We start from the raw sequence: 13,472 nt of genomic DNA on the forward strand, positions 1-13,472 counted from the left end.
AGGCTGGGAGTGTGCTCTGGGCTCAAGCCCACACCTGATGGGGAAGAAGAATATGAGGCTTGGGCTGAGCAGATGTCTCAGTTACTGGATAAATGGCAGAGCTCAGGTAATATGAGAAAACTGAGACTAGTAGGGAGCTTAAAGGGCTTGTGGGAGAATGCAAGAAGAAAACCTTGTCCATTCACCGTGTTCAGAGTTGCCTTGGAGAAGATGCAGGTTTCTCCTATGCAGGATGATGAGCAGAAACAAGAAACTGTGTGGCGTGCCCAGTCTAAACCTATCATGTTACATCCTGGAGGAGTAGCTAGAGTGACAGGAACCCCCAAATTTGCCGGAATGTCCGAGGAAGGAAAAAGGAGATTAACTGAGACGCTGGGTCGCAAAATGCATTTTCTACTGACGAGGCTGATGTTGGTTTCTACAGGAGTACTTGCCGCATTATTAGAGTGACCAAGGACACCCCTTTGGGAGAAAGGTCTCGCTGGTTAGCACAAGTGGAGGTTGAAGATGTTTGGCAGCACCATCTTAAATTTAAGGTAGTTAAGTTCAGTCATGGAGCAGGGGGACCTGAGTCACGAAAGACACGAGTGATAGACGGGGGAGGCATCCTCTAGTAGACAGGAAGGGTCACAAGGAGTGGTTGAAGCTGGAGGAGCTGAAGATAGGATAAAGAGGTCTCAAAGAGTCAGGAAACTTCCTGATAGGCTGGGCTATGACACACCGGGGGAACAGAGTGTTGTGTCTATCCCCCTAGTGAGATATGGCACTACAATTCACAAATGGATTGGAAGTCCTGCCATCACAAAACTCCTTTGAAAATTGTATTATTGATGGGTTGACGAATTTCAAAGTCATGAGGGTGTGACTACTTCTGGTGGGGGGGAGCGAGTGTAATGCCCTGGTTAAAATTTTTACTGTTATGCTGTGGGTATTTCATTTTAGCAGTTCTGAAGTGCAGTTTGTTCTGATTTTAACATGTTTGGGTTTGAGCTAGGGATAAGGGGCTATGTTGTTCAATTTAGGAATGTTGTGTCAGCCAATCAGGATAGAGGAATTGGGAGAAGGTTCTAGAGAACGCTGGGTGGACAGGATTTTGTGACTGACACTGGTGTGGGTTGAGGTCTCTTTTTCAGGAGCTGGGAGAAGTCAGAAGGAAAGATGGCTGTGAATGATTTCCCTGTTGCACAAATGAATAGCTTCAAGGAGGAAGGACCAACACTCCTGTGGGAGAGGCCATTTGTTCAAGAAAGATTTTGAACAACAATCTGGGAAGTGGTGTGTGCTTTCACACAGACTGAGTCCAGCACGTGAGTTAAAGAAAACTTCAAGATGAGCTCCAACTTAGGTGCACATTTAGATTGGGTTAACTGCAAAGGGTCCTTTTTATTTTTTCTTATTTTCTTTTTCCTGCTAACTGTTCAATAAAGCTGAAATTTGTAAATATACTTTCTTTATAATTGTATGTGGTGTACGATCTGGTATTTCTTGCCGTCGGGTAATTGCAAGAGGGCAGCATTTAGACAGTATTCACCCAGATTGGAGGTGGGTAGTTAAGACATCCTGGTTCTCCTGGTCAGTGGGACCCAAGTCATATCAACCCTAGACATATGTAGTTTGAGAAAGGTGGCTTTATCACCACTGAGTCCATTGACTTCTTAGCGAGGAGCTAACCAGCCGTGTTTCTAGAGACGCCCAGTAAAGGGTTTCCATTGTATGCTTTCTTTAGCTTTTATACTGTCTTTGATTTCCATTGTCAACCATGGTTGCTTCATCTTCCCTTCAGAACAGGGGTTTCCAATCTTTTTTAGGCCATGGATTAATACCATTAAACAAGGTGTCAGTGAACCCCAGGTTGGGAACCCCCTGCTTTAGAATGCTTCTTCTACTTTGGGATGAAATGAGCCTGCATCTTCCAATTTGGTCAGCTCCTCCCTCATTCTCCTGTAGTTACCTTCATTCATCTGCTATACCAATACATCCAATTTTACTTCTCCCTCTCAAATTGCAGAATAAATTCTATTATGTTGTGATCACTGCCTCCTAAGGGTTCCTTTCCCTTATGTTTGCTAATCAAATCCAAACCAGTACCACACTAAATCCATAATTGTCTTTTCCCTAGTGGGCTCAATCACTAGTGGCTCTAAAAAGCCATCTCTTCAGCATTCTACAAATTCTTTCTCTTGAAATCCAGCAGTAGCCTAGTTTTCCCAATTCTATCTGTATTGAAGTCCCCCTTGACCACTGTAATACAATTTTTCCTACATGCCTTTCCCATCTTTTCTTGTAATTTGTACCCCACATCATGGCTACTATTCAAGGGCCTGTATATGACTCCAATCAAGGACTTTTATCGTTGAAGTGTCTTAACTGTATCCATTAGGATTCTAATCTTATGATCTTGTATCACTTCTTGCTAAGATTTCATTTTAGATGTTCTGCCAAATTTAATGTACTATCTAACACTTCATGCCAGAATTGTATAACATTATGAAGATTATCCCATTGATTAAAAAACTCCCTAGCACTGTTTCTTTTTAAATAATAGATGTTTGAAAGATTATATAAGTCACCAAAAGTAATTTCTTTGTTCCTTATTCTGATTATCATAACACCCAGTAATTTACATTTCTGAGAATTATAATTTTAAATATTGTTTTTTTCAACATCAAGAATAAAGTATTATACAAAATACACTCAACTCTGTGCAATTAACATGCATTTTGGACTTCCACTTATCAGGATTCATAATCAGGGTAGAACCAACTAGGAAATTGTACCATTTAATTTCCACTTAAAGTCAAGTTTCAAAAATAATTTATAACTTCCTAGGTTTTGCCACCATGGCCTGTTTGGCATACAATGCTGAATGAATAAACCATAATGCAGCATTTTCAAGGACACACCTGCCTGGCTCTGGTAGTCTTCCGCATACTCTCCCGTAGGCTGCCATGTCGCCGGATTAAGATTTCCTTAACCTGATTCTCATTGGCCTCTCTTGGTAGACTGTGCCGGTTGTACGATGGTGTCTGTAATTCAAAAATTTCATGGTACATAAATATCAATTAGTGCACAGAGAAGAAATCTGGTATTAATTTTCATTACAATTATGGGTCAGTGGGTTGAATACTGCATGTCCTTGGCAGTGCTCTTTCCTGAGATGTATTCAGAAAAAGGTAAGACTACTAATGCTTGAGATTAATGGCGTAAATTATTAAATCAGTTGCTGAGATGTTGTATGTACACATTCAGTTGCAAGAGTCTAAAGTGCCATGCTGAGCAATTTATCATTTATAGTTGATATATATTTTTTAAATGGTACATGACAGCTGCAGAAAAATGTGCAATGCTCATTTTATAGTCTGTAACACTTAACGCAGATGCAGTTCATGTTGTGAAATTACTAGAGTTGAAAAAACCTTAACCTAGAAAATGGATTCTTTTATTCACCACTAATCATAGACAACTTGGTTTTACTTAGAATAGGTTATCTCCAGGTGAAATGAAATTAGCTGCTCCTATGTGAAACATCCTACTATTCATAGACACAAGGCATTACATAAGCATGCAGATGCTGGAAAAGAGTAACACACAGAAAATGCTGGAGGAAATCAGCATGTCAGGCAGCACCTATGATGAGGAATAAACAGTTGATGCTTTGGGCCAAGACCTTTCATCTGGACTCAAGGGTCTCTGCCCAGAATGACTGTTTACTAGGCCAATCTTCACCTAAAACATCAGCAATTTTTTTCTCTCCACAGGTGCTGCTCAACCTTCCGAGCTCCCCCTACATTATTAAAATGTTTGACCTGTTGGGAACCTGTATTTAAATCACCTTAACACCTTTCCAAATGTTTATTTGGTCACAGATTTTTTTTCTTATGCAGAGGAGTTAAATTGGCATTACCAAAATAAACTATTATTTTTATTGTACAAAATTTCTAGATAAACATTTTTCAAAAAAAGAGTAGGTCAGATTTCCAAAGAAAGAAAATGAAAGCATTGATTAAGAACATAAGACTATAAGATGTGGGAGCAGAAATAGACCATTTGGCCTATCAAGTCTGCTCCATTTCATCATGGCTGATCCAGTTTTCCTCTCAGCCCCATTTCCTGCCTGCTCTCTATGTTTCTTCATGCCCTGACCAGTCAAGAGTCTATCAACCTCGGCCTTAAGCAGCCTGATGTGTGGCACTTTGTCAAAAGCCTTCTGAAAATCCCAATACTCAACGTCAACCAATTCTCCTTTGCTATACTGCTTGTTATTTCTTCAAAGAATTCCAACAGATTTGTCAGGCAAGATTTTCCAGTGAGGAAACCAAGCTGACTATGGCCAATTTTATCTTGTGCTTCCTGAGACCCATCCTCAATAATCGACTCCAACATCTTCCCAACCATTGAGGACAGACTAACTCGCCCTTCCTTTCTTCTTCCTCTCTCCCTTCTTCAAGAGTGGAGGGACATTTGCAATTTTCTGGTCTTCCAGAACCATTCCAGAATTTAGTGATTCCTCTAAGATCATTACTAATGCCTCCACAATCTGTTCAGTCACCTCCTCCAGAACCCTGAGGTGACAACACCATCTGGTCCAGGTAACTTATCTACCTTCAGACCTTTCAGATTCCAAAGAAACTTCCCTCTAGTAATGGTAACTTCACACACTTCACGACCCTTGACACCTCCAACATCCACCATACTGCTAGTGTCTTCCATAGTGAAGACTTGATGCAAAATAATGTACTTATTGAGTTCACCCGCTATTTCCTTGTCCCACATTGCTACCTCTCCAGCATCATTTTTCAGCTGTCCAATATCCGCTCTCACCTCTCTTTTACACTTTATGTATCTGAAGAAACTTTTGGTATCCTCTTCAATATTACTGGCTAGCTTACTTTCATATTCCATATTTAATAGCCTTTTAGTTGTCTTCTGTTGGTTTTTAAAAGCTTCCGAATCCTCTAACTTCCCACTAACCTTTGTTCTATTATGCACCCTCTCTTTAGCTTTTATTTTGGCTTTGACTACTCTTCTTAGTCACAGTTGTGTCATCTTGCCTTTAGAATATTTCTTCCTTTTTTGGAGGTACATATCCCGTGCCTTCCAAATTGTTTCCAGAAATTCCAGTCATCGCTGCTCTGCCATCATCCCTGCCAGGGTCCTTTTCCAATCAACTCCTCTCTCATGCCTCTATAATTCTCTTTACTTCACTGTAGTACTGATCCATCTGACTTTAGCTTCTCCTTCTCAAATTTCAGAGGGAATTTGATCGCATTATGATCACTTGTCCGCAAAGGTTCTTTTACCTTAAACTCTCTAATCTTTAGCTCTATCCACAATGATTCAATACCTTTCGACCCTATGTCATCTCTTTCTAATGATTTGCATTCATTTTTTTTTCCCAACGGAGCAATGCCATCCCCTCTGCCTTCCTGCCTGTCCTTTCGATACAATGTGTATCTTTGGACATTAAGCTCCCAGCTATTATGCCTACAATATCACACATGCCAATCTGCAACTGTGTTATAAGTTCATCTACATTATTCTGTATACTGCACGCATTCAAATGTAACACCTTCAATCTGTATTCACCCTTTTCGATTTAGTCTGCCTTTTATGTTGCAACTTATCCTGTTGACTGCAATTTTACCCTATCAAAAGCCTCCCCTCACTACAAATTTCCTCTGTTTGCAAACCAGCTACCTCGTCTTCAGCATTATTATCCGCCCTAACTACGATACTTCTCACATTGAAATACACACAGCTCAGGACACTAGTTGCACCATACTCCAACGTTTGATTCCTAATTTTGTCTGACGTCTTACCAACATCTGCCTCCACAACCTGTTTTGACCTGAAACTCCGACAATTCCATGCCTGCCACAGATGCTGCTCAGCCTGCAGAGTTCCTCCAACAGCTATTTTTTCATTGCTCCATATTCCAGCATCTTTAGTTTTGCATGTCCAACATACTTGTTTCTATTTTACTAGTTTCTGGCACTCTGGTTCCCATCCCCCTGCAACTCTAGTTTAAACCCCTCCACAGAGCATTAACAAACCTTCCTGCTAGGATATTAGTCCCGCTCCAGTTCAGGTGCAAATGTTCCATCTGTACAGGACCCACCTTCCCTAGAAGAGAGCCTAATGATCCAAGAGTCTTATGCCCCCTCTCCTACACCAACCTCTTAGCCACATCTAATCTTCCTAGTTCTGGTCTCATTAGCATGTGGTACAGGTAGCAATCCTGAGATCACAACCTTAGAGGCCCTGCCCTTTAACTTAGCATCTAACTCATCTAGCACATAGCACAGACTGACATTCTACATTTTCTAATGTGGTGCCTTTTCAACTGCTCACCTCAGACATGATGATTTTATTTCACTTTAGTAATTTTTTTCGCATGTAGGGCACTTACTATCAGCCAGGACCTTCTGAACAGAAAACATTTAGTTCTGTAGCATTGGGAGTCTCAGAATGAAGCTTGAGTTACTGACTTCATTATTGAATAACATCTACAGCAGCAGACAAACTGCTGGAGGAAATCAGTGGGTCCAGAAACATCTGTGTGGGGAAGGGAATTGTCAACGATTCTGGTCGAAGCTATTGTCAGTCTTGATGCAGGGTTTTGACCTGAAACTCCGACAATTCCATGCCTGCCACAGATGCTGCTCAGCCTGCAGAGTTCCTCCAACAGCTATTTTTTCATTGCTCCATATTCCAGCATCTTTAGTTTTTGCATGTCCAACATACTTGTTTCTATTTTACTAGTTTCAGGAATATAAGTAGTTCCAGTGCATGGATGCTGCACACATTTATGTCTGCAGGCTTATTAGATCTTCTGTTAGGTCTGTTCTCCAAACTGTTGTTGGGTTCAAAATAGAAGAGGTTTAAAGTATTGAAAAACACTAATTAATTATTTGCCAAAAGTTATGAGGTAAACTGAAAATTTTCAGGAAAAAGGCTTTGATTAAATGTTGCAAAATGTATTGACAAAGTTTTCTAATTAAAAACAAAATAACTAAAGAGGGACACACATCAAAGTTGCTGGTGAACGCAGCAGGCCAGGCAGCATCTCTAGGAAGAGGTACAGTCGACGTTTCAGGACGAAGGGCCTCGTCCTGAAATGTCGACTGTACCTCTTCCTAGAGATGCCGCCTGGCTTGTTGCGTTCACCAGCAACTTTGATGTGTGTTGCTTGAACTTCCAGCATCTGCAGAATTCCTTGTGTTTGCATAACTAAATAGGGGTTAACCTACGAGGAGAAATTGAGTCGCCTGGGACTATACTCTCTGGAGTTCAGAAGAATGAGAGGGGATCTTATAGAAACACACAAAATTTTGAAAGGGATAGATAAGATAGAAGTAGGAAAGTTGTTTCCATTGGTAGATGAGACTAGAACTAGGGGGCATTGCCTCAAGATTCAGGGGAGAAGATTTAGGACAGAGATGAGGAGAAACTGATTTTCCCAGAGAGTGGTGAATCTGTGGAATTCTCTGCCCAGGGAAGCAGTTGAGGCTTCTTCACTAAATATATTAAAGAAACAGTTAGGTCGGTTTTTACATAGTAAGGGAATTAAGGGTTATAGGGAAAAGGCAGGTAGATGGAACTGAGTTTACGGACAGATCAGCCATGATCTTATTGAATGGCGGGGCAGGCTCGATGGGCCAGATGGCCTACTCCTGCTCCTATTTCTTATGTTATGTTCTCAAATAATGCAAAAATTCAACAAGCTAAAGGAGTTATCACTCCCAGTTCATAAACCTTTACCAATCAAAAAGGACAAAAGGTTCTGCAACCCACACAAACACAGAATTCTGGACTAACAAGGAAATGTCTCTTATGAAATTCATCACAGGCAATAAAGGTAGTAATGCCAGCATGATCTACAACTTGTGAGCATTTTGCAGAAGATTTCTTGAAGTAAAATCACCTGATGTCAGAGCACAGAAGCGGTACAAAGAACATGGCTCACTGTGAGGAACAATTCAAAGCGAGAACAATTATAAAATCAACTTGTAACGACTCTGGGAATACTACAGGAAAAAAGCAGTGTATTATCCCAACATTCACAGGCTCAATTTATGTGAAGTTTTATTTGGTATTCAGCAGCCACCGCAGATAATTGAACGTACCCTCTGCCTTGTCCGATACAGATTTTTAGCTAAAATTTCTTTCATATTCTTCAGTTCTTCAGGTGAGAGACTTCTAACTTCGTTAGGTTTTTTACCCCTGGAAATTCAGATAAAATAAACCACAACCCAGTTAGTTTTGATATTTTACTTACAATCAAGTAAAAAAAACCTCTCAAAACCTTATCTGAAAACAAATATTGCTTATCAATCTATCAAGCAATTCAGTGATGAGATAAAAAGTAACTCTCAAAAAAATTTTATTCTTCACTGCATCACCACTACAAAAATTGGTGCGGTATGCATATGATATCAAAGTATGACATTTGATCAGAAGTGTGCACACTTTCACGTAGTGTAAGGAGTGGTAAATGAAAGCGCATGACAAGCAAAGGGTGCTGGTGAAAACTGAATGAAAATTAATAGAGTGACAATTTCATGATAAAATTAATCTAACCCAATTTTAAAAGATTCAAAAATCATATTCTTTCCTCTGCTCCAAAATTCCTACCCTTAAAATTCAGACTTAGTTAATTTAATGCATTGAGCCAAAACTCATTTGAAACAATGCACTACTTGTACCTTATTTCCTCTAATATCAGCACTGTTCTGAGTTCGTGCACTTGGGAACACCCTTAAGCTCACACTTGACAGAACTAATTCCAGTTTTAGTTGTTTAGTTACAAATTTAGACTAAGCACATTCAAGTTCATTGTCTCAACAGCTCACATATATACAGTTAAACAAAGCAATGTTTTTCTGGGACCAAGGTGGAAAACATAGTACATATATACCATACACAGCACATAAAGTAACATTAAAATATTCTGTAGAGGTACAAGTTGACATAAAGTGCATATAAGACATAAAGTTAAATAAACAACAGTATTTTTAACTTCTGAGTTAACAGTGAAATTAAATATTTTACTTACAACAGGGAGGCAGATGACGACACCTTGCTGAGTTGACCTGATTCAGCCATCTCAATGGCCTGCTTCAATTCCAATTTCTTATATAGAGCAACAATACTGTTCTTTGGTTCATTACCCCGTATCAAAAGCTTTGCCAAATAACTGTGATCAAACTTCCTGGCTCTAGAAATAAAGTCCAAGATCAAATGTATTAATGAGTGCATGAAGCACAGCAATTTACATTGTTTACCAGCAACGATGAGCTGATGCATTTTATATTTTACCGATGTACAGGGCATCTTGGATTCCTTTCTTTCGTGATACCGCATGCACACCCTCGTTTTCCATCTAGAAGGGATGGTTTTGAAGAAAGTTTGAGTAATAGTTTTTAAGAGCAGAATGGTTCAAGAACAAAAGTACCCTAATTACTATAACCACCCTTTTAAAATAACCCATATAAAATGGATTTATTGACCTCCCTTACCCAGCAGCCTGTGCTCTCCTGTAGCAGAGAGAGCCAGCATTCATCGTGGGAGCATGTTTCATACACAATGCAAGGCAAATAAAACAGAAGAGACTAACCAAAATGTCAACAACATCACTGCTGAAAAAGCTTTGGTGCAGTAAATCTATGATGTCTCTGGATGACATATTTGATCAGAAGTGTATTGTGCACACCTCCATGTGGTGCAAGAACTTTCAATAAACCAAATACAGGTCCTGGAGCTCTGAGTGTTTGCCACATTAATTCATCATGGACTGTGAACCCAGGCGTGCTTTAGCACACTGTTGAGAAGGATAGGATGAACAAACAATTTAAAATTACCCAACATCAAGGGCATTGAAAAGGTGTTGAGCAACTGCACTTTTTGTTTCTGATGATAAGGCCAAACTCAGGTTGGAGGAGCAACAGCTCACATTCTGTCTCAATAGACTCCAACATTCATTTCTCTAGCTTCCGGTAATTTCTAACCCCTTCCTTGCATTCCTCTTCTCCCATTCCTCATTCTTGTTACCCCTTCTCTTTGGTGCACCTGCCCATCACCTTCATTGGGTTCCCCTCCTCCTTCCCTTCCTTCCATGATCCACTGCCCTCTCCTATTATATTCTTAAAGATAAGATCAGCTTTATTAGTTATGTGAACATCTAAATATTGAAACATACAGTGAAATGCGCCATTTGTATCAATGACCAACATGGTCCAAGGGTGTGCTGGGGGCAACCCACAGGTGTCGCATGCTTCCAGCACCAACCTAGCATGCCCACCACTTACTAACCTTTTGAATCTAGGAGGAGATCCACATGGTTACAGGGAGAACATAAACACTACTTACAGACAGCGGCAAGAATTAAACCCTGATCGCTGGCACTGTAAAGTGTTACACTGACTGCTAGGCCACCATGCCATTCTTCCTCTTCAGTCCTCTACCTTATCCACCTATCTGCTCCCAGTTTCTTACTTCATACAGCACTGCCCCACCTACCCGCCTTCCCCCTCATCTTTCACCCACCAGTTTGTACTCCTTCCCCTCCGCCAACTTCTTATTCTGACTTTGCCCCCCTCCTTTTCGGTCCTGATGAAGGTCCTGGCCCAAAATGTCAATTGTTTATTCCTTTTCATAGATTCTGTCTGACTTGCTGAGCTCCTCCAGCATCTTGTGTGTGTTGGTCAGGATTTACAGCACCAGCAGAGTCTCATGCCTATGGTTAACTATTTATTTCTTTTTCTTTACAGTTCAAGTGAACTCTCTCTAGTAGTCAGTATTTTAAAAATAGCATATGTAGTTACATCCTAACATAACTGAGAAGCTGCTTGTCCTTTGAATATCATGTGGATAGTCCAGGCTATTTAAATGTTTGTTACTGATGTGAGCTTTTGCCTAATCATTTCCTGAATTATGCCTTGCTCTCCTTCATTATATGTGTTAATTAATTGTAGAGTTAACTCAACACCATTTTATCTAAGTGAACGCACCTAAGCTCTGTTGTTGCAGCAATCGGTACAAAACACATTGGGAAGAGAGAGTGAGGCTGACACTGCGCAACTCTCCCTCACTTAAATCCAAATCAAGCGCTAGTCTTGACACCATCAAACCAGCTGGTGGCGCAGTGACATCAGTGCCGGACTCCGGGAGCGAAGGTTCCTGAGTTCGAATCTAGTCGAGCAGCTCCCAGGCACGCTTTCCATCCGTACCGGGTTGAGTGTTGAGTTAGCAACTTGACCTCGTAAAAACTACTAATGGTGTCGAGGTGTTCATCAATGATGATGCACGAACAAAACACAATGACCTGGAACTCAGACTAAAACACCAACTGCTCATTACCCTCCAGACCCGCGGAGTTACCCCACCATTTTGCGTGTGTTGCAATGATCCGGAACTGTTGCCCCCTTTGTCTCATTTCTTGTTGACAGTGACTAATGAGAGCAAACATACAGGAATTGAACCATAGACAGAGATAATATCTATACTTGGACACATGTTCCTGAGGAAACTTATATGGTGTGCTAACTTCATAACAGTGACTACGGCACTCACTTCAAGCCGAAGCACAGAGCTTTGATAAACATCTAATTGTTCCAACACACATATAAACCATAACTTCTTCTCGTGTATATGCATTTGTAAACATATTACGAAGTGGTGACGTTAATGGGTTCTCAGCTGGGTTTTTATCAAGTAGGTGACGTACATTGATGACAACACCTGGTAAGGTTTAGGTGTGCTTGTAGCAAAATAAAATTTTTTTTTTTGGTGGTGGTTTACTGCAATTGAGCCTCATTTCTCTAAAGCCTCTGCTTGTATCAATGAGTATTCATACATTGTACAGCAGCAAGGAACAGAAACATTGCATGTGACAGTCTGCAACAAGTACAATATCATTACCTTCAAACTGGAATGGATAAATATGACCCAAATGGGAATCTCGGCCCATACAACCAATGTCGTAAATGATATTAAAGAACATGTCTCTTCATGCAAAGTGACAAATGTAATGCAATTAATTATTGTAGCTATTCCATAATACATCATCACATGATGGACGATGAGCAAGACAAGTCCATCAGTTTTGTTTCTCCCACTCTCATATGCTCACATGGAAAAGTAGGTATTTGAACTAATCTGATGATTATTGATCTGGACATCAAGCATTTTTCTCCATAGATGCAACCTGATCTGCTGAGTTTTTATATCACCTATTTTTACTATTTCAGATTCCTAGTAGCTGTAGTTTGGTTTTGCTTTACATGTACAGTTTAGTTTATTGCTACTTTTCCTCAAGGAAAGCCATCTTTATATATATATATATCATATCTATATATCTTGTATATAAATGTATACTTATATACATTTCCTCCCCCCTCCCTTGTTTCTAAATTATGACAGCAACTGTAAACACATATTTATCATATAAATATTGTGCAAATGGATTAGTGATTAATTTACAAATTAAAACTAAAACCAGCAGAATTTATTTGGTAGCTAGGTTGATGGAAGGATAATTGGACTAAAAAGTTACACATGTAAAACAATAATGTTTTAAAAATTATTTCAAAGGCATTTGCTTTTTACAAATAACAAAAATGAGGCAATATTCATACTTGTCTCTCAAGTAGTAGTGACTCCATTGTCCACAGACATCCTCAACTCCGGCCAACACATGGTCAAAAAGCTAGACATGGAAATGAGATTTAGAATTAAAATACCATTTTTTCCCCCTGCGGGTCTTGCGTTTTTAAAAGAAAACAACTAGATTAGTTTTGTGCTGGAATGCGCAAGAGTACTGCAATACTGTGAATTGATTACAATGAGAAGAGTGATATTTTCAAACTTAAAATAATAGTGGAGCCCTGAACTACATTGAATATTCCTTCATGTGCTCAAATCTCTTCTGTTGATTGAGGCACAGATGTGCAAAAGCTGACTTGACGTTGAGGTTTCAGCTTATACTTTCTCAAGATAAAGGAAGTTAATTGGTGTTTTTGCACACTTCCAGAATGGTTATTAACCATCAGCATCGTATAACATTAAGAATAGAATAACTATTGCCACCTTTTTGACCCAAGAATCAAATGAACATTAAGAGCAAAGACAGATTAGGGGAATTGATTGTTATCTTGATTAAAGACGTGACTTTCAGGAAACCCTGACTGAATGAAGGGAAGTCAGAGGTGGAGAGGATTCAATGGTGTGCAGTCCAATTAGCTGAAGGTTGCCAGTGGTGAGAGAAATCAAGGGTTGAAGACAGGCAGGGCTGCGGTTAGATGAAGTGATGCAGTTGAAAGAGACTTCAGACAGGTGAAAATGTGAGGCCACAGTGGGAGCTAAACATGTAAACACGTACTTGAGGGATTGGAAATCAGGAAATAAAGTGAAGATTGTGCAAATCATGTGAACTACCCAAGAATGATCGAGTATGGAGATAAGTTGGGTAGGGT

General features: G+C 39.9%; 1 protein-coding gene across 1 annotated transcript in view; it reads right to left on the reverse strand.

Moving 5' to 3' along the window:
• The window catches only part of slc9a2 (solute carrier family 9 member 2), a 102,428-nt gene that overhangs the window by 12,309 nt on the left and 76,647 nt on the right, over positions 1-13,472 (reverse strand). Inside the window, exons 7-10 of the mRNA XM_072263226.1 lie at positions 12,636-12,706; positions 9,056-9,217; positions 8,127-8,223; positions 2,904-3,026 (exon numbers count right to left, since the gene is read on the reverse strand). Coding sequence (XP_072119327.1) covers positions 2,904-3,026; positions 8,127-8,223; positions 9,056-9,217; positions 12,636-12,706 — 453 coding nt within the window. The remainder of the gene's footprint in view (positions 1-2,903; positions 3,027-8,126; positions 8,224-9,055; positions 9,218-12,635; positions 12,707-13,472) is intronic.

The sequence above is a fragment of the Mobula birostris genome, chromosome 7 (genome assembly GCF_030028105.1).
Source record: "Mobula birostris isolate sMobBir1 chromosome 7, sMobBir1.hap1, whole genome shotgun sequence".
NCBI lineage: Eukaryota > Metazoa > Chordata > Chondrichthyes > Myliobatiformes > Myliobatidae > Mobula > Mobula birostris.